This window comes from Pseudopipra pipra, chromosome 13 (genome assembly GCF_036250125.1).
Source record: "Pseudopipra pipra isolate bDixPip1 chromosome 13, bDixPip1.hap1, whole genome shotgun sequence".
Taxonomy (NCBI): Eukaryota; Metazoa; Chordata; class Aves; order Passeriformes; family Pipridae; genus Pseudopipra; species Pseudopipra pipra.
In genome coordinates this window covers 19,597,919-19,625,389 of record NC_087561.1, presented here as the reverse complement: position 1 = coordinate 19,625,389, position 27,471 = coordinate 19,597,919, and the positions used below count along the sequence as shown (strand labels likewise).

The 27,471-nt window shown below is 44.1% G+C and overlaps 1 protein-coding gene across 5 annotated transcripts in view; it reads right to left on the bottom strand.

The window, feature by feature from the left end:
* Window positions 1-27,471, bottom strand: part of TRPC5 (transient receptor potential cation channel subfamily C member 5) — a 102,699-nt gene that overhangs the window by 5,828 nt on the left and 69,400 nt on the right. For 3 of the 5 annotated variants that reach the window (XM_064670263.1, XM_064670265.1, XM_064670264.1), the window contains exons 6-11: window positions 24,231-24,553; window positions 19,661-19,856; window positions 4,829-5,035; window positions 4,610-4,651; window positions 2,903-2,992; window positions 881-2,215 (exon numbers count right to left, since the gene is read on the bottom strand). In XM_064670263.1, the coding sequence (XP_064526333.1) occupies window positions 1,481-2,215; window positions 2,903-2,992; window positions 4,610-4,651; window positions 4,829-5,035; window positions 19,661-19,856; window positions 24,231-24,553 (1,593 nt within the window). In that variant the 3' untranslated portion in view covers window positions 881-1,480. Of the gene's footprint in view, window positions 1-880; window positions 2,216-2,902; window positions 2,993-4,609; window positions 4,652-4,828; window positions 5,036-19,660; window positions 19,857-24,230; window positions 24,554-27,471 lie in introns of those variants that run through there. The other 2 variants (XR_010434141.1, XM_064670266.1) reach the window with 2 other exon arrangements.

Genomic DNA, 27,471 nt, shown 5'->3' with positions numbered 1-27,471 from the left:
TTTCCAGCATTACGCTTTTCCAAAGGCAACTCACAGCTCAGTTCACAGATGAGGTGATTTTTGGCAGCCACCCTTGGGAAATGCTGCAGCTCACAAAAGCTCTCCTGGGAACACAGCCCTGCACGAGGGCAGGAACAAAGCCATTCCTGAGCTCCTCCTCAGGACCTGGTTCCTCCAAGAAAGCAGCTGACTAATAACAGCTCTGAAGTGGTGGTAAGTGTTTCTTAGCAACACTGCAGAAGAAAGTTCAAGTATCACATTGTTAAAAATAAAATTTTAAAAAAACCAGACACTAAAAATCACTGTTAAGAATTCAAGCATTTTGTCCTTGATGAGGTTTGTCTTCTCCCCGCTCTGATGCTCCTTGGAACTGAAGAAGTGACAGTGGTAAGCCACAGACACTACCACTGCCACAACTGGGGAGATAAAAGATACTACCTACTGCCACACTCCTTTTTGCTGCACCTCAGAAGAGGAGCTGCAGAGCCATTCCACACTGCTGATGCAGTCTGAGCCTCTACTACTTAGGCTGCTTTTCAGAAATGCAGCTCAGGGGCCCAGGGAAGATGATCCCTCTTAGCACTTGCCATACCCAGGGAGGATTTTCTCCCTGAAGCCTGACATCCATCAGAGATACAGCAAAAAGTGAATGCAGTGGTGGAAATAAGATCAGGAATTGCAAAACAAGGGCAAGGCTTAGAGCTGGGTTTTGGTTCAGCCAAACTACACACAGGTTTGTATTTCAAGCAGCTACGGCTGGTTTGGGGTCAGTTCATCTCCACAGAAGTTGGTAGCAAAGCCAGGTGCTGGTTCCCACTGTCAGCCTAACTGGAAGGTCTTTCTGCTCCCTAAAAGGCAAATTAGGCAAATAAGCAAATAATAACATGTTCCAACTGGATGATCAAAGGGGTCCCTTATTCAAAAACAATTTACAATATTAATGTAATGACCTGAAAAAACACGCACAGCCAAAAGAACCAGCAGTCATATTGCTTAAAGGAAACAAAAGAACCAGCTATAAGTTGAAACCCTTTTAAAAAAGATTTTAAGTGTGGTTCTCATCCTCCTGCTCACCAGCTGGTCGTGCTGATGAGGAAAACTGAGCAGGACGCAGAGCCAACGGTGTTGGACAGCAGGGGAACCCACCTGGGGTGGAATGATGGTGGGACCACTGGAGAAATCCTTTCCTCAGCCACCAGTGCATCTGAAGTCTGTGGGGTTTGAAGACTAAGACTACATCTGAAGGGATTCCTGTGGTTTATAGTGACCTTATAAATGGTGAAACCTTTAGTTTAGTATTAGCGAGTGTAAAAAAATAAATTAAAAACTGTGCAGATGGTTATAAAATAGGCTAACATAAGTGTGTTTACACTTTTTTTTCACCTGTGGACAGAAAGGGAACAGTAATGCTGAATCAGATGAGAGCAAACAATTACCAATTCTTGGGTAGGTTTTCCAGTGAGTGTTAAGATAGTTTTACTTAGAGCCGAGTGGTAACGTGATCCTCCTGTCCATCTTTCCACTGGTTTATGAACAAGTCACAGGCCTCTCCCCAGGAATCAAACACATCCTCTGACGAGTCTATAAGTTTGGAATTAGAGGAACAAATACTGGAAGCACAGTGAAGGGAGCTGGCACAAACCACAGGACATTCCTTGCTCTGTCCTGTAAGTCTCGTGTTCCCACTGTAGGCCACCTCATTGAGGTTAATTTCACTTCTGGAACAATTCTCTTCTCTCTCTCTGTCAATCTGAGAATATTTAACGTCTTTCCACATGTAGTGTGGCTGAATAATTCCATCTGAAATAGTGTACATGGGTTCTGAACTGGGTTCAGGTACGTGTCCGTTCATCTTGGAGAAGAGCAGGCCCAGTCTCTTGAAGGATTCCTTCTTGGAGCTGGAGAGTCTCTGAACTCTGTTTCCGTTTCGGACAAAGGAGCGCTTACTGATCCCGTTGCTTTTTGGCTTCTCTTCCACAATATCGATCCCAGACACGGTTTTAATCAGAGCAGATACATTGAAGTCCTTTTTTTTGTTGGCTACATTGAAAGACACGCTCTTGGCTCTGGATTTTTCTCCAGCACCGTCCTCATTTGTTTCATCCTTCTGGGACACCTCTGTGCTGCTGGTTGAATAACTCCTCCTCTGGGGCTTTCTATTTCCTAAGAGGTCAAGAACCTCATAGCGAAAACTTGAGATGTCCTGTTTTAATTCCTAGGGCATGAGGAGAAACAAGTTACTCTCAGCAGCTTTATCTGCCATCAATGGTCACGTTCCCTCGGGAGAGCTGGTCAGTTGTGTCAGTGGCTGATATCACATCACACTTACAAGAACACCACATACACAAACAATAATGTCTTGGTAAGCCAGGGAATTGGAGACCTCACAAGGTCTTTGTCACCAAAGGCTGGGGGGACTTGGTCTCATTGATCAACCTCCTCTGCCCACCCCGATCCCCCAAAATGTCAAATAAGACAGTTACAGAAGAGGGAAGGCTGCTGAAATGCAGAAATATGGCAGGAATCCTGTTTAGCTGATAGGCCCAACTTGAATTTTGTTAATGAGTGTTGATTTTCATTAAGCCCAACTCATTCTTTGGCTCTGTCTGCATTAGGATTAGGAACATGATGTTGACACAAATCACATACTTCATTCCTACCCTTTTCTAACACTTTTCTTGATATAACATATTGTATATTAAAATCTGGGAGGTGATCATATGAGAAGACACTCAGTAATACTCTCTGCTCAAAATCCCCCACATGCCTATTAGATATATTCCCAGCTCCAGTCATAGTCCTATTTCCACACATTACAAATCATCTTAACAATTTAGTGCAAACTCTGCAAGTGGCTATTTGAATTAATATAATAAATTATTATTGAGGAATAATAAATTACCTTGAAATTTTCTTCAGTTAAGCCTTCGTTGGTTTTGGAAGTCCTTATCATTGCTGCAACATATCTTTTCACAAGATTTCTTATCACTTCCTGAAATAGGAAACAATCCAAGTGATTCAACTGCTGGCTCAGCCCAAACTGTTCTGATTGTATTTCCCTGAGCTCTTACAAACAGCAGCTGTCCTGGCTCTGCTGGCTAAAACCAAAATCACTCACCATTAGAAACAGAATGCTTCCTTTTAAACAGAGCAAACCTTGGGAAAGGTTGATATACCTCCCATCTTGGATGCTCAGTTGTTGGCTACAGGTTAAGCAGGTGTTTTGTCCTGGGGTTTGTATATGTAAAAATTGTTGAGAAAAAATTCTTGTTCTTCGGTGTGCTCGAGCCATTTGATCTCAGCTGCTGAAAGTTTTTAGAATCACCAATCTCCTGTGTATATTTTGTGTATCCTGACAGGCTAAATTTGGCATTTGAAGATGTTTATAAAGTATTTGAAAGCCAAGGAGGGTATGTTGGCAGCAAATGATGTGAATAGCAGCCAGGACCCCACGGTGCAATGGGCATTCACCTCAAAGCACATCTGCCAGCTGCCTCTGTTTGCCCTAAAGGCAGGTCAGGAACTCCCTTCAGGGTGGCTGCAGTGTCAGTGGGCGGCACTGGAAGGACTGAATCACACCCTCAGTGACTTCTCCACGGGCTCTCACTCCCCTGTGTCACCTGGGATGTTGGCTACACTCCATGTTTTTGGTTGGATGAGCTTCATTTTGCTCTGTTCATGTACCTCCCTGATGGCTTTACTGAGCTTGAACATTTACCTGTGCCAGCCAACATACACCAAGGCTCCCTGTGTGTGCTCCATGGACAAACTCGCCCTTCATTTCCCCCACTTCATGAACAGGGATAACCAGTCTGAGCGACACCAAGCACGAAGATGGTTTTGCTGGGAGGTTTTTAAGAAATCCCACTGTTGCTACCCATAAGCTGTGCTCTGAAGTCAGAAAGCATCTGTTGTCAAAGGTGACTAATTTTGTTAACAATCAACTTCAGATAAAAGTACTCTTCCAAAGGTAGGAGATGTCTTAAGTAAGACAAATTACCAATGTCTTTTGGCAGTAGAGCCTAATGTACCACCTAACTTTCTCCAGAATTTTTTTTCCTTCCAGCATGCTGACATAATACATCCCACTGAATTCAAGGTCTGAAGCTGGTGTTTTTAAGTTTCATCCATTTGTAGGTTGGCTTTAATGAGTCCTTGATGACAGGCAGGCTGAGAATAAACAAAACCAGCAAGATTCAACAAAGGAACCATTCCTTCTTTCTGAGCCATCCAAAACAAAAGAAAATCCCAACCACTGTTTGAGTTAGGGATGCTTTACAAAAAAGAGCAGGAGAGGAACAATTCAAGAGTGTAAAAATGCACAGAAACAGTTTTAATTGAGAGGGCAACAGGGATGTCACCTTTGCTTCAGCAGCCAGACTGATACCTGGCAAGTTTTCCACTGCTCAAGGGGGCTGAAAGGCAAGGAGAGATTTACTGAACCATCTACCTCCAGTGAGGAAATGTTTTAATCTGTGATAAGCAAAATCCTCTCAGAGGACCTACACTTATCAAAATATATTCTAGAAGCAAGCAAGAATTGAAGAATTAGAAAATGAGCAGGAAGAAAGAAACAGTGAGTAAAAACTGTACATGCTCAAGAGTTTACCTGGTAATGTTGATTCTGAATCAGGTTGTCAGCGTGTCGTTCCTGGAAGGAGAGAGACACGGGGGTGTTACCTGTCTGCTCCAGTCTTTAGAGCTCCTAATGGCTCTTAGCAAGTCATGATCCAGCAGTGTCTGCTGCCCCAGCACAGCAGTGGCCCTCATGATCCTGAACATGCACAACACCCTCAAAAAATGAAGTACAAACCCATGAGCTCCTTACTGTGAATGTTTTGAGGTTTTCATGCCTCTTCTGTTCATTGTCAGAGTCATCACCTGGGCACAGCTGGTTGTGGATCCACTTGCAAAGGTACCAGACTGACTTGGGACTGGGGACAATGTTAAAGGGAGGGGGCAGAGTGGCACCTTCGTCGAAGTAACTCATCCAGAGCTTCGTCCGTGCGAACTTCCACTCGATGTCGGCATGGTCCTGTGAGGGAAGGACAGACACCATCAACAGCTTCAGGCAGGTTTTCCTGCAGTGAATACCCACAGCCGAGGAGGTGATGTGAGCAATAAAGGATTTCTCCAGCTGCAGGCAAAGCAGTATTGCTTCTTCCATCTCCCTTGCTGGGGGTGTGCTTAAAGAACTGGTGTGAAATGTAGCTGGAGTGTAAAAATACCAACCACTGAGAAATGAGAGGACAGCAACATCCAGCAAAGAGAATTTCAAGTGCTAAAGCCCATCTTTGTCCTTAAGAGGTTGTGCTTATTCACACAATACATGTTCACAAATACAAAAGTTCCCCAAGAAGCACGAAAACACATTTCTTAGTTTACTTTTTGCTAGCACTTGCATTATCAAAAACCATTGTTTCTCATGTCTAAATCCAATGAATTCTCATATTCTTTCCTGGAAAAAAGATATTTCATAATGTTTTTTGATTTGTTTTTTTGCAGCATCCATTAATTCTGCTCTTATAAGGGAGTGACACATTTATTTTACATCTTGCCTCTGCATTATCCTTCCAGAAGCTGGGAGACATTTTACTCTTAGGTTGGTGGGTTTTTTACATTATATTATCACTGTGATAGCTTGCTTGCTCTAGTGCTTTTCATCCCAATCAAGTGAAGGTGGGAAGTTCATAGCATCATTTTACAGCTGCATGGAGAGGCACAGGGTCTATACAGTCCCCAGGAAAGGAATACAGAAGACACTGATCTTACAGACTTCAAAACTGGGCTCCCCAAATCATCTGTCTGCAATCCAGTCCATGGAGCCAACGGGCTGTTCTGCCCAGGAACAAACTGCATATTCCCTGAACATCAGAGCAGAGGCAGTGCCTCCAGCTGGGCCTCAGAGAGATGCTGCAGCAACTTAAAGCAGATCCCATGCTGATGGTTGTGACATTTTAGCTGTTCAGCATTTACATGAACAGTATCTGACATGAGATTAAACCAAAGCCATGATGATTCAGGCTAAGTAACAGCTCAAGGTGGGAGAAAAGGACAATGTGGGGTTTTTAATTTTACAAGGAGATTTCAACAAGGATGGAACAAGCAGCTTATTGAGTGAGGGCTGCTCGGCTGCAGCTCACAGAGCCAAGCAGTGAAGTGTAGAACAGGGAGTTTAATAAAATATGGCTGAACATCATGCCCAAAAAATTACTACACTGGCTTTCTGGCTACACTCCAGTGCTCTGACACGGGTAAAATATGCTCACATTTTGACAGTGAGGTGCAGCTGAACTCCATTTTAGTAGTGCATTCAAATTATGCACAGCTCTCGATTTAAAAGGACTGTCTCAGTGGCCCAGGAGTGTATTGTCTCTGCAGACAGTGTGAATCAGCCCAGAACACCACTGTGCCATGCCAGCTCACCAAAAGGGCTGTTTGCAGGCCACATGTAGCCTCAGAGATGCAGCCTGACATGCCCCTTTTTCCTCTTACACAGTCAGACCCATAAACAGAGAAACTGCAGCATCACTGTGAAGTGTTAGAAGTTGATGCTGGTGGAAATGAAGTTTTGGGTAGTAAAAAATGCGATTTGTAGCAGTAGAAATAATTGCCACCATAAAAAAAAAAAAAAAGAACAAGTCCTGCTCATGTTTTCTTTATTTGTCTCTACCTGCAGGCTGCAACCAGGTCTGCAGAGCTCAGGGAGAGCAGGACATGCTGCTGCCATGCAGCTGCTGTTCCTCCTTCCCAGAATTTGGCTTAGGGACAACCAGCCCACAGGACAACTCTGCTTAATAACTGCTCAGAGTTAAAGGCTCTTCCAGAAGCAGGGAGAAGGTAGTTTGGAGAAGGTCATAAATCCACTCTTCCCTTCTACAAAGGTCCATCAAAGGTCCAGTGTCAGTGGTGGGGTTGGTGGGGCAGCAATTTCCTCCAGCATATTATAAAAGGGAATGTCCTGTGAAGATGTAATTTGGTAGTGGATACTGTTTGAAGAGTAAGGCAAAACCCAAGCTTGGGGATTGCAAACTTGTTTCTGGGAAAGGAAGGAAAAAAAGGGCTAAAAAGCATTTCTGCACAGGGTGTTTTCTTTTTATTCTTTCATTTTAAAATAACTGCAGGGGACACTTCACCCCTGGAAGTGTCCAAGGCCAGGTTGGACGGGGCTTGGAGCAACCTGATCTAGTGGAAAATGTCCCTGCCATGGCAGGTTAGAACAAGAAGACCTCTAAGATCCCTTCCAACCCAAAGCATTTTGTGATTATATGACTACATGGGCTTTACTAGGGGCTGAGTGTTTTGAAACTTAGCAGAGTTTCTCCCTGGGGACATTTTTGTGGTTGGTCTGAACAAGCCCCTGTTGATCTGTCCATAATGAGGTTGATGGATGCTGGCTTCAACCCACCTGTACTTCTTCTTGTGCTATCTCAGTAAACAAGTGCACTATAACCTCTCTTAAAAGACAGACCAGACCCTCTGCATGAAGCTCTAAGTATCTCTTCTTTCCTTCTTGGTTCTGTTGATGTGAATTCCCCAGGATTTGCAAACTCAGCCTGTCTCAATTATTCACCTTGATGTCTTGCGAACTCGAGCAAATCAGACGAGAGCTCCTGGCAGCAGTTCTGTGTTGGAAATGTAGAGCAAAGAAACACTTCAGTTTTACTGAGAATGTCTTTGTGTGCTTGGAAACCACCATTTTCTTGGTTAGAGCTCTCTTTAGTGCAGTAAGTAGTAAAATCTGCACACAGTTCCCCTAACTCTGCTCTGTGTGCTGAGGAGCAAGAGAACCACGATTCAACATCCAGCCCGTACCTCATTCACACCTGAAGCACTCATGAGCTTGAGCCAGTACAACAGTCACTGCACTGGCTGTGAATGTGGCTCCACCACATGTGCTCCAGGTTTGAGGTGTCTCCTCAGTGACTGCAGGACCACAAGCAAGATGCACATTTTTGGGAGCTGCCTGAATGTGAGCAGCGAGGACAGGATCCTCACAGACCTGTCTCAAAGTGTTCTTAGAGGACATCTTTTCTGTAACATTTATAATAAGCTAAAGAAATGCATCCAGTAGCTTTGCAAGTGTGACCTTGTTGCTCTAGGATTTTTAACACCAAGTTTGGATTTCATTGTCCTCTCTTTTGCCCTTGTTCTTGTCATCACTTTTTTTCAAGCACTGTTCAGCATTTCAGCTCTCAAACACTCTACTGAAGAGGGCCGAGCCCTCAAGCTCAAAGAATACATGAATTCAAAGAAAGCAGCATTTGGCTTTGCTGTGAGGGAAAAAAAGGCCTTGCTTCCTACAACAATGTGAATGTGTCATCCTGGACACATAATCCTCTTGCAAATCTCTGCCTTTTGAAGTGAGGATTAATCTCCCACAAAGATTTCCCGTGGGATCACTGAAGCCATCTTACTGTGGCAGTTGCAAACACCTTCTAATTCACTCAAAGTGAGGTATTCACAGATGTGCCAGATTTTAAGTGATTACCTGCTACACTAATTACCCAGGATAATTCAAGCATTAATCTCCATCTCTATCTCTGTGTAGAAAATGTGTTGTTTACAGTTTGTGAGATGTTTTCTATAAAGATTTCGATCACCCTCTGCTTGTTGGGCAATACAAGTTAGATCATCTTTGCCAAATAACAGCCAGATTCCCAGTGGGTCCTGAGACCCAGCAATGGCACGTGGTGTCAGCTCTCTGTATGAGGTGGTTCACCACTGCCAAGATGCTCCTCAACCTCTTCACCACTTTAGTATCTCAGTTCCTTGTGGCTAGGGAGCTGCTGGAGGAAATCACTGTGGCTTTTATCTCAGCACACAGAAGCTGAAGCAGGGGGCTGGCCTGTGGGAAGGCTCTAGCAAATGGGGACATGGGAGCCCAGTATCCTGACTCTTGAGCTGGCATCCCTGGAAGCACTGGGATAGCCCTGAATTTCAGTTAGCTCCGGGCTGCCAGGCTGGAATGGATTCTGGCAGCTCCCTGAACTCCGGCACACTGTGGTTTGCTCCACATCAGGCTGGTGCAGAGCCTCAGCTCAGAAGGGCAGGAAAGATATTGCTAATAAGATATTAGGAAGAAGTCCTTCCCTGTGAGGGTGGGGAGGCCCTGGCACAGGTTGCTCAGAAAAGCTGTGGCTGCCCCATCCCTGGAAGTGTCCAAGGGCAGGTTGGAGCAACCTGGGCTAGTGGAAGGTGTCCTTGCCTTGGACTAGATGATGTTTAAGGTCCCTTCCATCCCAAACCATTCTGTGACTAAATGATTCTGTGAAACTTAATGGTGAGATGATGGTAACACTCAGCAGCAAGGTATGCTGAGGCCCTCAACCTTTTCCACTGCAGAACAATCACAAGAGAATCAGCTACTTCAGCTGCATGCAAGGGCTTCTGCCCACTTGGAAGGATAAAGTTTAGAGATCTCTGGTGTTGTTCTGGCTGGCACAGAAAGGGCTGCATGTGCCGTTCTTGTGTTTTATTACACAGCAGTCAGTGGGCTGCTGCCTGTCAGATGCAGATATAGATGGCTGTGACAATGCCCTCAGGACCAGGCTGGCTGGCTGTGGCTGGCTGCCTTCGAAGGAGGGATGGGAAGCTTTCCAGTTCTGCTGGGAATGCTGGCAGAAGCTGGTGTGATTTCTGCAGCAGGACTGCTGCTGTCCTGCCTCAGGAAGAGCCACCGGCAGCCCCACAAGACTGGGATGTGCCCAAGCTGCTGTGCTTTCCTCTAGGAAGGAGGGAGAAATGTAACATCTACCTGAATAAGGGAGGGTGGTTGCCTGAGAGGCACAGGAACTTCAAAGGTGCTTTTTCTGCTGTGTAATTAGCTGTGCTGTAAAACGCAGGATAAGCCACTAGACTATTTAATGTATTTCTCTGTCACGTGCCTCTTTATTGCTCTTTGCTAAACCCAGAGCAGGAAGCAGCACAGAAAATATATCAGTGCTGGCTGTTAAGCAGGCTAGCACAAGAAAGATGCCCTTGAACAGAAAGCATTGCAGAATGAGGGCCAGGAGAAAGTTAATCTTTACAGAACCTGACACAGACAACTCTTGTGCAGTTTCAAAGCTGTTAATTTTGCAATGTGTGTTGGGCAAACTGGTAATAACATCAGCAGAGCTTGGGTGTTTGGAGACGGACTCAGAGGAGCAAGCAGCAAAAATCCAAGCAGGCTATTTGATGTAAATGACGCTTCACATTTCTCAAAGAAAAATATGTCATAGAAAGAAATAGTCTATGAAAAAATCAGGGAGTTACAAAGGCAATTAATGCATAGGTAATTCAGCTATAGCTGGCAACAAATTACTTTGCTTTCAATGCTGGAGATGACACACTGAATGGTAAGAACTTAATAGGATCAATCTCAAAAATTACACAAGAAAAATTCTAAAGGAGGACAATTTAGCATTAGAAAAAGCAATTAGAAGAGTTAGGGACTGAGACAGCCAGAGAAGTGATGAAAGTAGCACAAAACCACAGGCTGCACTGGACGAAGCAAAGTCCTGAGCAGCAGCAACAAGGGCAGCTGCAGGGGGCTCACACTCCCCCTCTGAAGAGGAGCTGTGGCAATGCTCTGGGGATGAGAAGCCCATGGCAGAGGCAAACCAGCACATAAAAACCAAAGGAGTGCTGGAATGTGCACCAGCAGGCAAGGCAGGGGGGTGGAAAGGGAGAGCAGCTCCCTGGACAGCAGCTCCAGAGGGATGCAGGGGGCTTTTAGCTGCAGCACAGAAAGAGAAAAGGATGTCTAAGGCAAGTCCTGAAGAAATACTCACAAATAAATACTGGCACTGGGATAAAGTGAATTCTTAGACCATGACAGAGGTAAAGACCTGAATTCAGACAAGAGCAGCAAGGCTCTTAGGTGAGGAAAGCAAACAGAGCACAAGGGGGAAAAAACCACAAATCTAAATTTTTACATAGCAGAGAAGCCATCGTTGGGACTGTGAGCCTTAAGAACTCAAAAGCTGGGGGAAGATCCCACTCATGGCAGAGCCCATGAAAGTAGTGCAGGAAGTTAGGAAAAGTTTCCTTTATTTGGCAGAGTCTGAGGTCCACCACTTGAGAGTGTCAACAAGACATATAGCACAGCAATTGCATTTTATTATAAGATGGATAAGGGACTCCATCCTTGGAGCACAGTCAAAGAGGCTCAGAAATTATGGAAATGGAAATTATGGAAATGGAAATTATGGTCTCTGGTTGCAATGGAAAAGAAAACCACCAGTGGCTTCTAAATAGAGCATGGGCATTCCCTCCTGAGTGACAGCACAGCAGACCTGCCAGATGAGCTGTGGCACTGGCCATCCCTTCCCAGAACAGGCCTCCACACTGTGAGGGAGTTGAGGGAGTTGGCTGATTCCCCCAGCCCTGGGGAATCAGTTTGTTTGTATATGGAAAATGCATGCTTTAGTATCGCTGCTATTTATATCTTCCAAGTGCAGAATATATTCATAATTGAAGTTTTTATTATAGCAGTGCACTGCATTCCACAAGGTACTTAGGTGTTATATATATATATATATATATGTATGTGTGTGTGTGTTTTATATATATATATTTATATAAAAATCAATTACATTTCATCTCCCACCAGTATCTTGAATGGAAACGATAACTAATGAGAAAGCCAAGGAATACTGAAGAAAACATAGAGAAGTGGGGATTGTGCTGCTTTTAGTGCAGTTAAATGATGTGAACTGACACCTTTTTGTTTCTGCAGTCATATTCCAGTAAAGTCCTGTTTTTATTTTCATAGCCAAATAAATTGGAGCAGTAGGAAGGTCATGCAAATAAGTTCTCTAAAAAGCCTCAGGAGGAAGAAACAATGAGAAGGATATCACCCGGGCTTTGTTCTTCCTGCCACCCATTCCCTCTCCTTTAACGCTGCCTGATAAGAGCCTCTCTTCATGCTGAAGGTCAGAAAGATAAGGGACAGCTGTGCTGACAATGGTAACTACCCCCAGCCGGGTCAAAATCAAGTCATTCACACATGCCCCTAGAGAAATGGTGGGCTGAGAAGGCACAGCTAACCCTAAGTGAGTGCTGATGACTTAGTACCATGAAAAACAATTTAGCCTCATTTCTACCTGGACTAATTCCAGAATATTATCTTTGATTTTTTTCCTGCATAGCCAGTCAGCCCAGGATTCCACTTCCGAGGAAGAAGAAATGTCTTGAAATCTGCTGCCAGACTGGTGGGAGCCAGATACAAAGGAGCACGAGGCACTTCCCTATCCCTGCCAGTCCCCCTTGCCCTCCCTGAGGCTTGTTTGCTCCCTGGTGTGTGCAAGCAGAGTGGGGCTGAGCCACTGGACTGTGCTACTGCTGGCTGGGTGGCATCACCAGCACTTCTGCTGGGGTCACTTTTGGCTGGGGCAGCCTAGTGCAGGGGACTGAGTGGTCCTTGCTCTGTTTCAGGTGCTCTTTAAGGTCCTTTTCAACCCAAACAATTCTATGAGTCTATGAACTTAAAATTGCAAAAGTTATCATGTACGTGCTACACTGGAGATACTGCTGGGCTTAAGGAAGTACATGTTCCTCTCTGAGCAATCAGTGGTCCTAACTAAAGCTTAGAAATCGAGCTCAAGTCTCAGCCTTGTGGCTTCAGGGTGCTCAATCCTATCAGTCCACACAGTGCTGGAGGATGGGAATCTTGGCACAGCTAGATTCTCTCCTGGATGAATAAGCTCCCTCTGCTGGACACAGCTTTATCGAGAGCCAGTGTGGCACAAACTTCCCCTGGAAAGAAGCAGCATTACAAAATTTACCACCTTGCTCTCCATGTGCAAAGCACTTTGTTTGATTTTTGCCTTCTCAAGCTGAGGAGCTGCAGATATGTTTCAAAGGAAAAGGACAAATCGTGGCACTCCACCATGTTTGCTCAAGCTCAGGGGGGAGAGCCTAAAAGCCAGCATGTGAGTCATGTTATCTTGGTGAAGACTAGAGCAAAATGCAGCTAAAGCTGGGCTGAAACAGCCTGTGGGTTTTGCAGGGGGATTGGGAGGTGCAAGGCTTCACCTCATGGTGTCTCCTCAGAGTCAGAGTCAGCTGGGAGCCAAGACTGGTGGTGTTCCAGTCCCACTCCCTGCACGACTGTACAGAACTCTGTACCTGCAGTCAGGCACCAAATGCTTTAGTGGTTTGCTCTTTTATGACTGGTCATAAAGTGCCTTTCCTCAGCGAAGGAGTGGTGCTGGATTATGTGTTTTACTGAGCCCGTAAAGGTCATAGCACCAGAGGGAGAAGCAGGTGCCTGACACCTCTGGAAGTCAGCCTGCTTGCACAGTAAATGCAGCTTAGCTGCCAAAAATTGAAAAACTGCTCCAAAATAAAAAAAAAATCCTATGTCCTGATCGTTTAAATATGTCCTTGAGCCAAAAGAAAAGGATGAATTATAAATGTATGAGATCACTCAAGTCTCTAAGTGAACCCTGAGCTGTGCAGATAGCACTGACTGAGGAGAGAAGCTTCCATTTTCTCCCCAGAAAAAGGAGGGGTTGCAGCTGAAGGGCTGAGAGGGACAGGACCACAAACAGAAACACAACATCCAGGTTAGCAGACAACTCCCCATTTAATTGGATGGGGTTGTGCATATACTGTTTCCCTGCATCAACAGCATCAACTTAATTGCTAGTGTTGAAAAGGAAATCTGTGAGGCACTGGCATCCAAGAAGTCTCTTTTCAGAGAATTCTTAATAATATAGCTGTTCCCATTGCTCCATGTCAGGGGAAAGCTCTTCCCAGATAAATCCCTTTTAGTTTTTCACTGCTTTTTCCTCAGCAACATTCTTCCTTCATCTTTCACTTCTCTTCTTTTCTTCTGCCTTTCTAACAAGAGTCCCCTCGATGCAGAAGCACAAGATAATGCTAATTGAGCTTGTCAGGCCTAAATAAAAAATGGGATAATGCAGGGGGGTGCAACCTATGTGGTTCCATCTGGATACTTCAACTTCTATCACGTAGCAAGAGCAAACCTTGCTGCACTGCTTTGCACGTAATGGGCTGAGACTTACTGACCTGTCAAGTGGGGCACTGGTGTGTTAACTACACCAAAAAACCCCCAAAGCCATCAGCAAATTCCCTGTGATATCTTAAACCAGCCAGAGGTCATCTACAGATGGCAAGCTTGTCTTGTTTTTTACTTAAATGTGATGATTCTGCTCTGAATAAGACCCAGAGAGGTTTGGCCATGGTGGTACACGGGGTTGCAGAAACATCTGGGGTTTCAAAGATTAAAAGCAACAGAAAGGATTAACCTTCTGATCCTGCTGACAATACTTGCTTGAGCAGGGATTGGGCCCAGGGATGGAGAATTAGCTTTGTCTGGTCTAACAACAGAAGAAAGATGCAGCATGTGAAGCCAGAGCACATCGAGTGCCTCTGTTTAGAGGCTCTGCAAACACCAGATGAATATTAACAACTTGATTCCAGTCCATGGGTTACATGTAATTAGGCCAAAGCCAGCAAAAAGACAAACAGTTCTACACCTTCAAATGAATACTTCAGCTAGCTAACAAAAAGCAATTAAGTTGCCTGCCAGTGTGAGCAAGGCTCCAGGGCTGATCTCACACACAAGGCCTCTTGCTGTATGGTAGCATCCCAACACACCACTGCTGCAACCTATTCCCCCCATCCAGTCACAAGCACCAGAGAGAGCAGCTAATGCTGGGAATCAATCCCACTCCTCTAAAGGTGTGCTACAGCTACCCAAGAGGGACCTGGAAAGGAGGGGTCCAGCATTTTTTCCCATGGATCGTATTCCACGGGGAAATGTAACAGAGGTCATAGAAGTGTGGAATGGTTTGGGTTGGAAGGGACCCCAGGGATCATCTGGATCATGGGCAGGGACACCTCCCACTAGCCCAGGTTGCTCCAAGCCCCCTCCAACCTGGCCTTGGACACTTCCAGGGATGGGGCAGCCACAGCTTCTCTGGGCAACCTGTGCCAGGGCCTCCCCACCCTCCCAGGGAGGTGTTTGCTAACATGTAATCTCAGTCTACCCCTCCTGCAGTTTAAGGCCATTCCCCTTTGTCCTATCAGCCTGTCCAAGTGTCACCAAAGGCACCAAGTTGGTGCAAGAGAATTTGCCATTTCAATTAATTATTGTTGATGACACAGATGAATTTTGGCACAGTAATTGAGACCTGGGCAACTACAGAATGAAGAAAAGGTTTGAGCGTGTTACCTGCACACTGAATACAGGGTCTGCACATGGGTAGTGACCAGCACTTGTATATGTTGGTCAGCAGGAGGCTCTCAGGGCCAAAGAGGGATATTTCACTCAGCTGACAAACCAAGGAAGAGCCATTTAATCCTCCTTCTAGAATCTAGTTTTTTGTAGTACCATGAAAAGTTTCAAGAGATATTAATCCCAGCTTGTATTGGCAACATAACATGAGGATAATTTAATTTCCTGCTGTATGACAGTTAAAAATCAACATTTCGATTTCTAAGAAATTCAAATTAATGGTTCTGAAGTGGGGCTGAGATGAACACTTCCTAACGCTTTAAAATAGCTTAGATTTGAGCCCAGACTGAGGAACTGGCCTTACCTCTATATGAGGACAACCTACCACCCCAAAACATGTAAGGACTGGCCAGCTGTGTATCTCAAACTAAGTTTATTGGTTCATAAAACTCCTCCTTAGCAAAACCACCAAGCAATATTTTCTTTAAAAGTCTTTTGCAGTAACAGCTGTCTGACATGAACTAGCTTGAAATAACAGACATACAAACCAAGAGGAGGATTCAAAACACAACATACAAAACAGTTTCATAACTTAATACTCACTGCTAGAGTGAAGTCATTACCAACACCACTCGTGCTCACTGTATCACACCCAGAGGCTGTGACACCTTCACACACAGCAGTTAGATGTCATTTTTCTCAGACTCACTTTGGTGAGTTGGTGAGTACCCTGAGGGGTTAAGTATCGTTGTACTTTCCTAAAATATCTGAAAGCTGCAAGTGCTTCCATCTCTCTAGTATGTGGGTGGGATGCCCAGTGCCAGTGCTGCTGTGCACCACTGATCCCTCCAACTCACCCGAGCTCTGGTTACCAGCTCACAGGTTTTCCTCCTGTACCTGGCTCTTTGTTGCTGTTTTTCCATCGAGATTGCTCCTGTGGCTGCCGAGTCAGAACTGCTGGCACAGTTCCAGTGATTAATTCTCTCATGACTCCCCAGAATATCATGGATGTGTCCATAAGGAGCATGCTTTCAGAAAACACGCACAGATTGCTGGTTCCTTGCAAAATGTACCTGCACCTGAGGGCACCAGAATGGCCAAAATGCACCTGCACCCCCAGTAACACCCACTATTGCATTGTTTTGAAAAAATTACAAACTGGCAAACTTCAGATGCAGCCAAGTGGCACTCTGATGAGAAACAGCCCATCACATAAAGTGTCCTCATCCCCTCACCACCCACTCAGTTACTTTCTGCCACTTAAAAATGATGGAGCCACCTGGCTACTCTCACATCATTCCACTGTCCTCTTGTCACCGTGACATACTCCTCCTCCTCCTCCTCCTCCTCAGGTATTTCTGTCACATCTGGGAAGGTATTGAGATGAGGGACCTGGCAGTGCATAACATCCCATTCCATTCTGTGCAGCTTGTATAAAACATTTAGATCTTCCCATACTGAAACAGCTCGAAGTGTATGGAGATTTTGGGGCGCATTTGGATTTTTTTACTTTGTCGATGAATGATACTGTCTGCCACAACCAGCTCTTGACAATGTTTGGCCAAAGAGAAAAGCTGGCTGTATGAAAATAATCAATATTGAAACTGCTTCAGGGTACCCCTAGAAATACGTATTTATTGAAGTCTGAAGTAGCTTAGGAAAAAAAACCAACAAAATTATGGCAGAAAAATTCTTCCATCTCTGAGTCAAGAATCACTCAAAGCTGTGCAGAGGTTTTATTCTTTGCCTGCCTTGCTCTGTCTTCCACAGATACCTGTGATTTCATGCTCTGTGTCTGCAGTGCATAATTAAGTACCAAGCCCAAACCCCCATACTGGGGAAACACAACAAAGGGCCAAGGAGGAGCAACTTAAATTCTCCTGTCTCAAACCTCACGGCAGAAATTCATGTATATATGAGCCAAAGGAGAAAAGCCAACCTGAAGAATAACTGCTACAAATGCATTAGTGTATCTGTCCCTGGAAGAAAGGAGGGGAGAAAGTTTGCACTGCAGCAGTGCCACTGGCTCATTAGCAAGCAGAATTAATGAAGGTGTCCTCACCACTCCACTGCAGGGAAATCAGCAAGCAGAGAGGCACTCCCAGCTCATCCTCCACGTCTAGCTTGTTTTATTTCTCTGCAGAGTGCTGCACATGGCACAAGATTTCCTACTGATGCACTGAAGAAGAAGGTCTCCACCCCACCCCAAGGGCTTCTTCCCCTCCTCCCTCCCTGGAATGCTGTCATTCTGTGCATATTCAGTGTAATATCGATACCAGGAGGAAGAAATGCCCAGTCTAGGAACCAGTCTGCTGTGATTCAGAAAGAGGTGAACATCATTACAGGAGGTTAAAAAATAACCCACATTTGTAAAGCTTAACATTTATTAACGACTTGTTTTCTTTGGGGAAGAGATTAATTGATGTTTGCCCTTGGAAGACACACGAAGAAAATCTGTCCCCGAGAGAATGCACGCAGAAATTTAGCCTCACAAACCCAGCTGCATGCACTGCATGGGAAGAGATAGGAAGTGACTGCCTCTTGCCTTCCCAAGAAATGTCACTGCTCTGGGTAGCAACTGCAATGTGACAGCTGAAGTGATGAAGAAGCCTCCTGCAGCATTTTCACTATCATTCTCCTGAGCAGGGGCTCGTGCTGCACAATGAACTGTGACACCTCAGTTATCTGCTGAGTTCAGTCCTCTATCCCCGGGTCTCTCAGGTGCAGACTTTGATGGAGCAAGTCACTGCTCCCAGCTGCTCCACATACAAACCCATTAATACAACAGCCCTCTCTGGACCAATCACTTCAGTTAATTGTTATGATGGGTCTCTCTAATTCATGCGGGGTTGTTTGTAATGTGTCATTGCATCACTCGAATTATTCAGGGAAAAGAATGATGAGTGGTTTGTATCCCAGTGAATAGCAAATACTGCTATTCTTATGTCAGTCTTAGGTTTGGGCTTTGTCTTAGTGACAAGCCTATTTGATGACAATAAAGGAAGAGGAATGGAAGGAAATGGCCAAGGAGAGAATCTTTGTTTTCTGTCCCTCATTCCAGTCTCCCTGGAATGTGAGGAGTAGCACTTAACAAAGAGAAGGCACTTAGAGCATTGAAACAGACTGCTAAAGCAGCAATGTCTTTGTGATAAACTGCTTTTCTGCTCATCTGGAAAGTCCAGTTTTTCTCATACTTACTAATATGATAAAGATCAGATGTCCAAAAGTATCACCGATTTGATGAGTCTGTGCTCAGTTTGATTAAGTGAATTTAGGAGCCGCTTGAATCAGGAGATGATCAACAACAGTTGTGGAACCTGTTCAAGCACAACTCAATACTGTGTGTTTTAGGCAGGATAGGAGCTCACCCACACATTTCCCCAGAGACTTGTCCAGGAATTTGGGAATGGAAATAGCAGGACAGCTGGTGCTGCTTCTGGTTTTTTTCTGGTTTATCCTCCATTCTCTAGAGTAAAAAAAAAGTCACCTAAAGCAGAGGAGCAAGCCTCTACTCTGCCTGTACTGAATGACCAGCTGAGGACAAACCTGACTTTCCCAACTCCTGTTTCTGCTCACAGATGATGTAAGAGCTCATCACCTCACTATGTCCAAACCTACTGTGTTAGGGGTCAGAACTGGAAAACAAGTGTCAAGTGGTTTACCTGAAGTACTGTGCACATAAGGTTTCACTTCCTTCCATGCTGCTTCTGACCTGAAGAGCCTTAAAATGTAGAGCCATGCTGCTTTAGCTTTCAATCTGCTGACAAATTTAATCATCAAGGTACAGATTGGCTTTTGAGTACACAGAATGAGATTACAGTAGAGAAACCAGTTTTCAACATTCAAATGAAATTTAAGTTTCAAACTGGCTCTACAGCCAACTGGCAGCCCTGAGCTGCCTCAGCTCAGATCCATCCTGCACTGAGATTCCTCAGAAATCTCAGAATATGGGTTTGCAGAGTCAGCTGCCAGGAGACTGGCTGGTGGTACAGATGGACATGATCTGATTTCAGGTGGGAACACTGTGGAAAAAGAAATTGCAGGGCTGGGCTCCTGACACACAGTTTCACATGAGAAAACAGTAAGAGGATAAAAAAATGTAATATAACACCCACCTCTGAAGTCAAAACGAAGCATCAGGAAGCAGTGGGAAGGTTTCCCTTTATATTCTCTCTACCACAGTGTAAATCAGCCACTAAGGACAAGGTGGTCAGTGAAGTTACTCTACAGGAGGAGACAGGGGCATATCACAGCCCATAAGCCTTTTCCAGCTCAGAAGCATCACAAACAGAGCAAAACCTCCTCCGCAAGCATGATTCAGGCTAGTGAGCAGAAATCCCAACTACCTGCTGTCAAAAACTGGGGGCAGCACTCTCCAGCATCCCAGAAGGTACACACTTGCTGTAAGTCAAACAAATGAGGCACACAGAGAAAAATAAAAGCAAAAAGAGACAGAAGGAGATAACTCACAGCAATGAGCTGGTAGGAGTTGTTCATCATGGCTATGAGCATGTTCAGCAGCACAACAAGGGAGATGACGTTGTAGGTCCCAAACATGGTGGCCCCAACAAACTCTGTGAACTCATGTCTGGCTTTCACGTTGGTGACATAGAGGTTCAGCAGCCCGAACACAGACCAGAAGAGGGACTGGAGGGTCTCGAAAAGTCTGCAAAGAAAAAGATCTTTACTTGGCTGCCTGATGCTGGGGGATGGAAAACAACTCCTGGTTCAGGCAGTCTTCAGGTAGGGAACACAGATATTGGGAGACATCACAGAGCAGCCACTCAGTACAACCATTTCTCCTCCCTGGGCACAGTCTGTGCTTCAGCCACAGCGACCCACTGGCCAATGCATGTGGGAATTGTGTCACATCAACAACATTTGTGACCTGTTCAAGAGCCCCGTCCGTGTCCTTGTGAGAGGCAACCAGCCTAACTCTCCCAAGGAAACCCAAGGCTCCCTTTCCCTCTAATTAAAACTGCCATGCTGAGATACTGCTGTTATCTATAAACTCTCCTGTTTAATCACTGCCTGCATCATTAACATGTCTGCAGGATGCATGTTCAGGGAACCCATCCCCACATACAGCATGACCATGGTAGTTAAATAGTGCATAACAATGAGGCACCACGAGGTGAGAGATATGAGAAATCACATCCACTTGCACCTTTTGCTCTAATATAGGCTGAGAGCTGGCAATGACCCAGTCTGTTTGCAGTGCACCTGCCCAAAACCACTGCTCACCCTGGCAGGTTGGTGCAGCAGCTCTCACCCATCCAGGGCAGAGCCCTGGGCAGGACCTGCCACCCCTGATCAGCAACGACATCACAGTCATTCAGCTCAACAGCTTTTTCTTCTTTTGAAGTCTTTCTCTCCATAGATGAACTAGACCCAACCTCACTGTGCTGATGAGATCATACCAGGTCTCTCTTTGCTTCAGCCACAGACAAGTGACCTTTTGCAATCACATCAGATACGTAAGCAGCAATCTAAATAATTGCTCTATTTGAGCATCTTTCTTTTGGCTTTCCAAAATATGACGTTTATATCATCCAAAAATGACATTTATATGCCAGTTTAAGCGTTTCCATTTTGGCCTGAGGTCAGCAGATATTTTCAAATGCAACAACTGGACAAATCAATACAAATAACTCAGATACTTTACTTGACATACCAGGAATCTGTTCTTCCAGCATTTCCAGGCACCTGTTCACATGTACCCCCATGCCTCACATGAGGATTTAGTTTCTCTGTGGATGTATCTTATGTTTTTCACTGGCCAAAATCATAAAGACTCTTTAAAGCAAAAATTCTTTCTTTTCAAAGTCGTCAGGCTGTTTGGTACATTTATTAAATAAAAATAACTGAGGTGGTAAAATAAGGATTAACCAAAGAATGCTAAACTTTTCTCTACTGAAAATGATGGAGTGCTAGCTGTCTTTCAAAATATTTATAATATTTTTACTATTAGCATTAGAAGTACTGCTTGGGCTGTAGGCTCATGGGAGGCAGAGGTTCCTGTCATTAAAGTGAAATCAGTCCTAGATGTGATCAATGAATTGCTCTGGAGGCATAATATTAACTAATATATATATAATGTATATATGTATAATGTATAATTCGGGCCCAGACTAGGGCCAACATATTTACATGTGGACATGTGGTCCCCCCTTGAAAAAGACATATGCTGGTTCCTGCAGCTCTGCAAAGCAGCAAGGCTTGGTTACTCTTTCCTTAGTGTTTAATGACAGGACAGAGCCACAATCTCTTTTTACAGTACGTGTTTCAGGTGGCACTCACACTACTCTGGGAAGCAGCTTTAAAAAAAAAATGGAATTTTGGAAATAGTGATTGAGAGACTGTCCCGTCCTGCTGAGTGTATTTTGTACCTTAACCAAACGGGAGAATTCTCAAAGCCCCACCACTCTCCATGGCAGCTGAGAGAAAGCAAGTGCCCCCCTCTGCCACAGGAACCTGCACTCCAGGGGAAATGGCCCCAGTGAGGACACAGCAGGCAGCAAGGTGTGACTTCCTGCACCCCTTCTTCCTCTTCCTCACTCTCTTCTTCCTCCTTCAGCTGCCAGCATCACAGCTATGAACATATTTTCCAATCCTCTGCCTAAGCAGCAGGCACTCTGCTGAGGGATGGCAGGGCCAAAGCAGAAAACCTTAAATTATTCATGACTTCCTCTTCTTGCTGTCACAAAGGAATATTACTTTTCCGTGATCTGTGTTTGAAACGCAGAAAACTTCCTCACAAGAAAATATTAAGCCCATCCCTTTGAGAGTAATAGGAAATAATGAGCCAGTAAATAGGTGTCACACTTGACACGAGCTGTGCACACACAAGGGGCATCCTCTTTCCTTCCCTGGTAAAACTAGAGCTTATTGTGTGACTGCCTAGGAATGCTGGTGGGAATCAAAGGGCACTCACTGAAAGCTTTTTACATGTATTCCTTCCTTAGGAATGAACTCTGAGCAAACTTGGGGCACCACCAGCCCTGGCTGAACTGGCTCCAGCCATGTTTGCTTTGCCCCAGCTCAGCAGTGTTTGGATCTGCAAGCTGCTCCTTCCCAGCCACTCAGCCCATGCTGTGCATTTGCTCACAGCCAAATGTTAGCTGGTACTGGGGGTGTTAATAATGACTATTTAAACTTTCAAGAACACGTTGAATAAATTTCTTAAGCGAGACTCAAACAAAAAGTACCTGCAGAGTGTTCTGTGCCCTGCCAGGAGACCTCACTCCTAATGGATCCCCTCCCACTGAGATTTTGTTTTACACAAACCTTTGCCACAAAGGCTGAGCCCCCTCAATTTCCTTTCTGTGCTACATTCCCCTTGGCAGGGGGGTTAAATGAATGTTAGGGTAGGAAAATTGTGGTCTGTATTTAAGCTGATCTGCACACTTTCTGCTAATTCTGTATCATTTCTAGCTCCCAAGACATTACACCTTACAGACTCGAGGATGGTTGGTTTTTTGAGTCAAATCCTGCTGTTGTTTTCCACTAATCTGATACAATGAAATCTGTAAAACAACTGGCTTGCAATGGTGACAAGTCCAAACCAGAATGCTCAACTGAATGCATCTGTGCACTGTATTTCCAGGGAAAGGCAGGATTTGGTCCTGAACTTTGTGGGTTTGACCCTTTCTGAGGCAGAAGTTGCCCCTTAACACACACTGTGCTTGTCAAACCTTCTTCCCTCTGCTGCATCCATATGGACATAGATCAAGGAATATTACTTGTTATTTAATTCCTTTGCCTGGGCAGCACAACATATTTCTGGGGCATGCAAAGCAATTAAACAGAAAAAAAGACCGAAATCTTTAATTCTGTTTCTCATTAGCACCGTGCAGCTTCGTCCACTTCCTCCAGATAGACAAGGGAAAATTGAGAAAATTGAGAAAATGAATCAGGCCTTTGGTGGTCCTGCTCTGCAGTGGAAAATGGCAGGTGCCTGATCTACCTGTTCTAAGGTCATGATGCTCTTGAAGGTATGAAAATCCCACACTTCTTTAAGGAGGGAGCCCACAGGACAATGCTGGAGCCTTTCCTCTCCCAACAGAGTCATGTGGCCTCAGCCATCATCTGTTTTTGATAACAGTGCAAATATGTCCCAAATCCTTTCTTAACCCCAAGCCTTCAGCTGACAGAGGGTGGAGAATTATCGGGCATCATGACAAGTTTCATTTAATTTAGCATAAAATGGTGGACAACAGTTTTGTTTTGCTTGTTTGTAGGGCATGGGCCTTTTTCTAGACTGTGCTTTATTTATTTCTCTTCCCATTGTGAGTTAAGTACTGTGCAAGCAGCAAGAACAATTGGGTGGGGGCTGATTATTATAATTATTTCTACTATTAGTAATTAAAACAAATACATCAGAAAGACAATTCATGTTATTTTTCAGCATGTGCTATCTCTTTCAGCTCTGCCAGCTGTCCTCACAGCAATTTCCATGCCAACATCTCAGTAAAGTACCAGCATTCCCAGCAAAAAGGGTTTTGCTGGGATTTTAGTCTCAGCCCACTGCAAGGAAATCAGAGAAGCCTGCAACGTCATGGACATGTAAAAATGGTCTAGGTGAGATTCTTGTTTTTGCTGTATGACATTATTTATTAATACCTTTCTTTATTAGGTTTATCCCTTGTTTTCTACATTTTGTTCAGCTTTGCCTCCTTTCCTCCAGAATTAGACAAAAAAATTACTGTGGCAAAAGGATACTTGCTTTCTCAAATATACTGAAATTGTACATATAATAAGGTTTAAGTTGCAGGATCATGTAGGGAGACTCCTTGGTCCAGAATTAAAACAACTGTCTCCCACTTCCAGACCTAAGTAAGAGTCTTTCTGACAGCAGAGCTCAGCAGAATGTCTGCCCCAGTTAACTCACACCTTTCCTGCAGAGTCAAACCCCTCTCCTGGTACTTGCAGGTGAATAAATAAAGGCACTTTCAGTGCAGTGACAGACAACAGGCAAAAGCAGGTAATGTAGGGGACAGTGGAAGTCAGTCTTAAAAACAGAAAGGAAAGAATCTCTTACGTGGAGAAGGCATTGTTCTGTTTCTCACATCGGATCCCCTTGCAGTTGTTGGGTTCCTCCGAGGCACTGGTCTCATAATAAAAATAAAGCTGGTTCAGTCCATTTGCAAAAGCCAGAAGCACCAGACAGTAGATAAAAAGGAATTTAAGGATGTCCAGCAGCATGCGTCCCAGAGAGATCTGCAAGGGTCCCAGGTGGGAATTGGCTGTAAAAAGGGATATGAGACGCAAGGAACTTAAAATGTTGGATATTGCAAAGAGGGCTTCTGCAATGAGGGTCGGGTGCCACATTTCCCATTCCTCCCTGGGACGGGAACCATTATACTGAAAGAAAGAACAAGAAAGAAAAGTGAATTATGTTGGAATTACTCAGAGACAACTCAAAAAGCCACACCTGCTAATAACAAACCCTTCATGGGTAAATCCCAACCAGCACTGGTGACACAAGAAGTACTTCTAAACTTTTATGTCTCAGCTACTGTCAGACTAACATTCGGGATTCAGGACTGAAGCTGACTTGATCAGGGCAGACACTTTGGTTTAATGATGCCTTCTTATGAACTGCCTTCTAGATTATGAGCCCCTGACAGAGTGAGATATGGGCTTCAGATGTGTTGGCCTTTCTTAGCCTAAATTTAGAAATTAGAGATTTTTTAAAATTTTCTGAATTTTGAATTTTGAGCTCGCTGTATGTGGGTTTGTTAGGTCCATGAGTTCATAAATAATCTCCTTCTCTTTCAGTATTTAAAGGGGTTCAGATTTCAGCAGGATCCAGAGAGAAATTCGCAATCACTTTTTTTCTTTTGCCTCCTAAATATGACTGCACATTCCAAACACTGCACATTCTAGGAACAATGCGAGGGAGGCAGAAGGGAGGGAAGAAGGAAAGCAATGAGCTATCAGATGCTTTCGTTCCCCAGTAATCTCAAAAAAAAAAAAAAAACAACAGTGCCAACAGCCCAGAACCAAAATGCTTTCTTCGTATTAATTTTCTTATTAGTTAATTTGTCATGGCAATTTTAGGAGAGCGCTAAACCAGAGGTCTTAATTACAGCTGAAACACTGAGTGCATCAACCATAACATTAACTGGGTTTGTAATGTAACTGTAAAAGCAGGAGCATTTTCTGAGCAAAGTGCATCCAGATGCAAGAAGGCAACACAAAAGAGCTGGTTCTGTAAATGTAACTGCTCTGGTTTAACTACACTGGCACCAGATACTGGAGTCAGAGACATTTAATATCAAGGAACAACTGTCCTTTCAATATTTTTTTCTGCTCATTTAACGTGTATAACAAAATGTACTCAGAATAATAGAGCTAATAGTGTAGCCAGTGTGTTTAGGACCCCTAAAATAATTTTTGTACCTTTTAAAAGGAAATACTGCCAATATCACACTGACAGTCAAGATTTCAGGGACTTTCTATTTAAATCTGAAGGTTCAATATATGCTCCCGATTTTTTCAAGGACGTAGCTAAAAGCAAGTTGGTATTTCAGACTAATCCTCTGTATGAAGGAGACGAGACATGATACAAAGGCATTTCAGCACGACCTCGGATTGCTTCTGACATTTCCAAACTGTTCTTTATTACGTGAACATCATGGCCTGAGCCCGTTAGCTCGATTTAAGATGGGTCTTAAAATGTTTACAAACAGGCAGGCATGTTAACTTTTTGTGGCTATCCAGCAGCAGAGGTGGGTGGTTGGGATCAGGACGCCTAGACAGCAGATTTGCAGAGTTATTCCCAATTCTCTTCTGCAGCCTGGCTGGACACAGCAGCCCAGGGGCTCTCTGCTAGGGTTTAGCACAGACTGCACATAAAGGTATGTGAAAAGGTCTTCTGTGCCTCATACCTATCTTTAAAGCAACTTGTTAGGGTCATATTTTGCCCCTTTATAAACTGATGGTATATCCTTCCTTGGCAAATAGTCTCTTCAGAGCAGCCTGGCCTCATAGGTAACAGTGAAATCTGCTGTTTCATTAGGGTTATCTAATGAAGCTGGGTATCTGGGAAGGCTGGAGTTACCTAGCTTAGTGTCTATTCAGAAGATTAAACACAGCAGAGATGTGCACAGAACAGTACAAATAAATTACATCAGGCTGTTACATTTACCATTCCTCATTACATGATAAATCAATGCAGCAAATGAAAACTGATTAAGAAGGTATTTCTACCCTATAATTAACCTGAAGATTTAATTGGTATTGGACAATATTAGAGCCAGGTCTCGGAACCAGATAAATCACGAAAAAGTCTTCACGTAAAAACAAGGATGGAAAACATTAATGTCAGTGTGCAATTTAGTTTTTCTGATATTTGGCAGAAAGTTAAATGTCCATGTAATCCTTTGAAGATCTCAGAAGCGTTAGAATATGGTATATTGGCATATATCCCAACCTCTTCCAGCTCAGGGCTGTTCTATAAATAACAAGTCGTGTCGCAAAATGGTTTGAAGCCATTATCAAAGTTATAAATCCTCATGTTTCAGAGCATACTGCAACCCCTAAGTGACACAGGTCAGAAGGGAACTTCTGTGGCCATCTGTTTCAGAACTGATCCTGTAGCAGATTTTATGGACCTCTCAGAATTGTCTGACATTGATCCTCATTGGGTGCTGACCTTAGACCAGCCAGGTTTAATCCAAGAGGGTCTGATCTCTGCTCAAATAGATATATTCCTGCTAACCTTCTTTTGTGTGCTGGCATATAGGTCTTTGTAGTTAACCTGCAAGTTTCTGTAGCTCTTACAGAGTAAACAAAGCTGTATATCCTTTGTGCCTGTGGTTTGGCTGTGAGTTTAAATCTTATTATGTGACTGTATAAATCCAAGGACACACAGCTCCTCTAGTAATTTGTGTGTGAGAAAGAACAAGACTGTTAACATTTTAAGATTTGTTCCTGAATCTTGCAATTTCCATCATATTTTTGTTTTGTTTGCGGTTTAAAGACCAACCTTTCAAGTCTGTAATTTCCTCACCGGTTCTGAATAAAAGAATTAAGTTGGGAGAATAAAAGACATAATCTGTTCCTGCTTTGATGCTGTTACAGAGCTGCCTCTTCAGGGAGCACCACCAGCTCAAAGCTTTTCCCTTTGAAAACATGACTCACCAAGACACAACCTCCAGGATTTTACAAAGGCCCCATGGCAGGGCTGTTTGCATTTTGGAGTCAATGGGCTTTATGAAATGTTCTCCTCTTTCCCTCCCTGCCTGCATACATGCTGGGCAGGACTAAACAAGGTT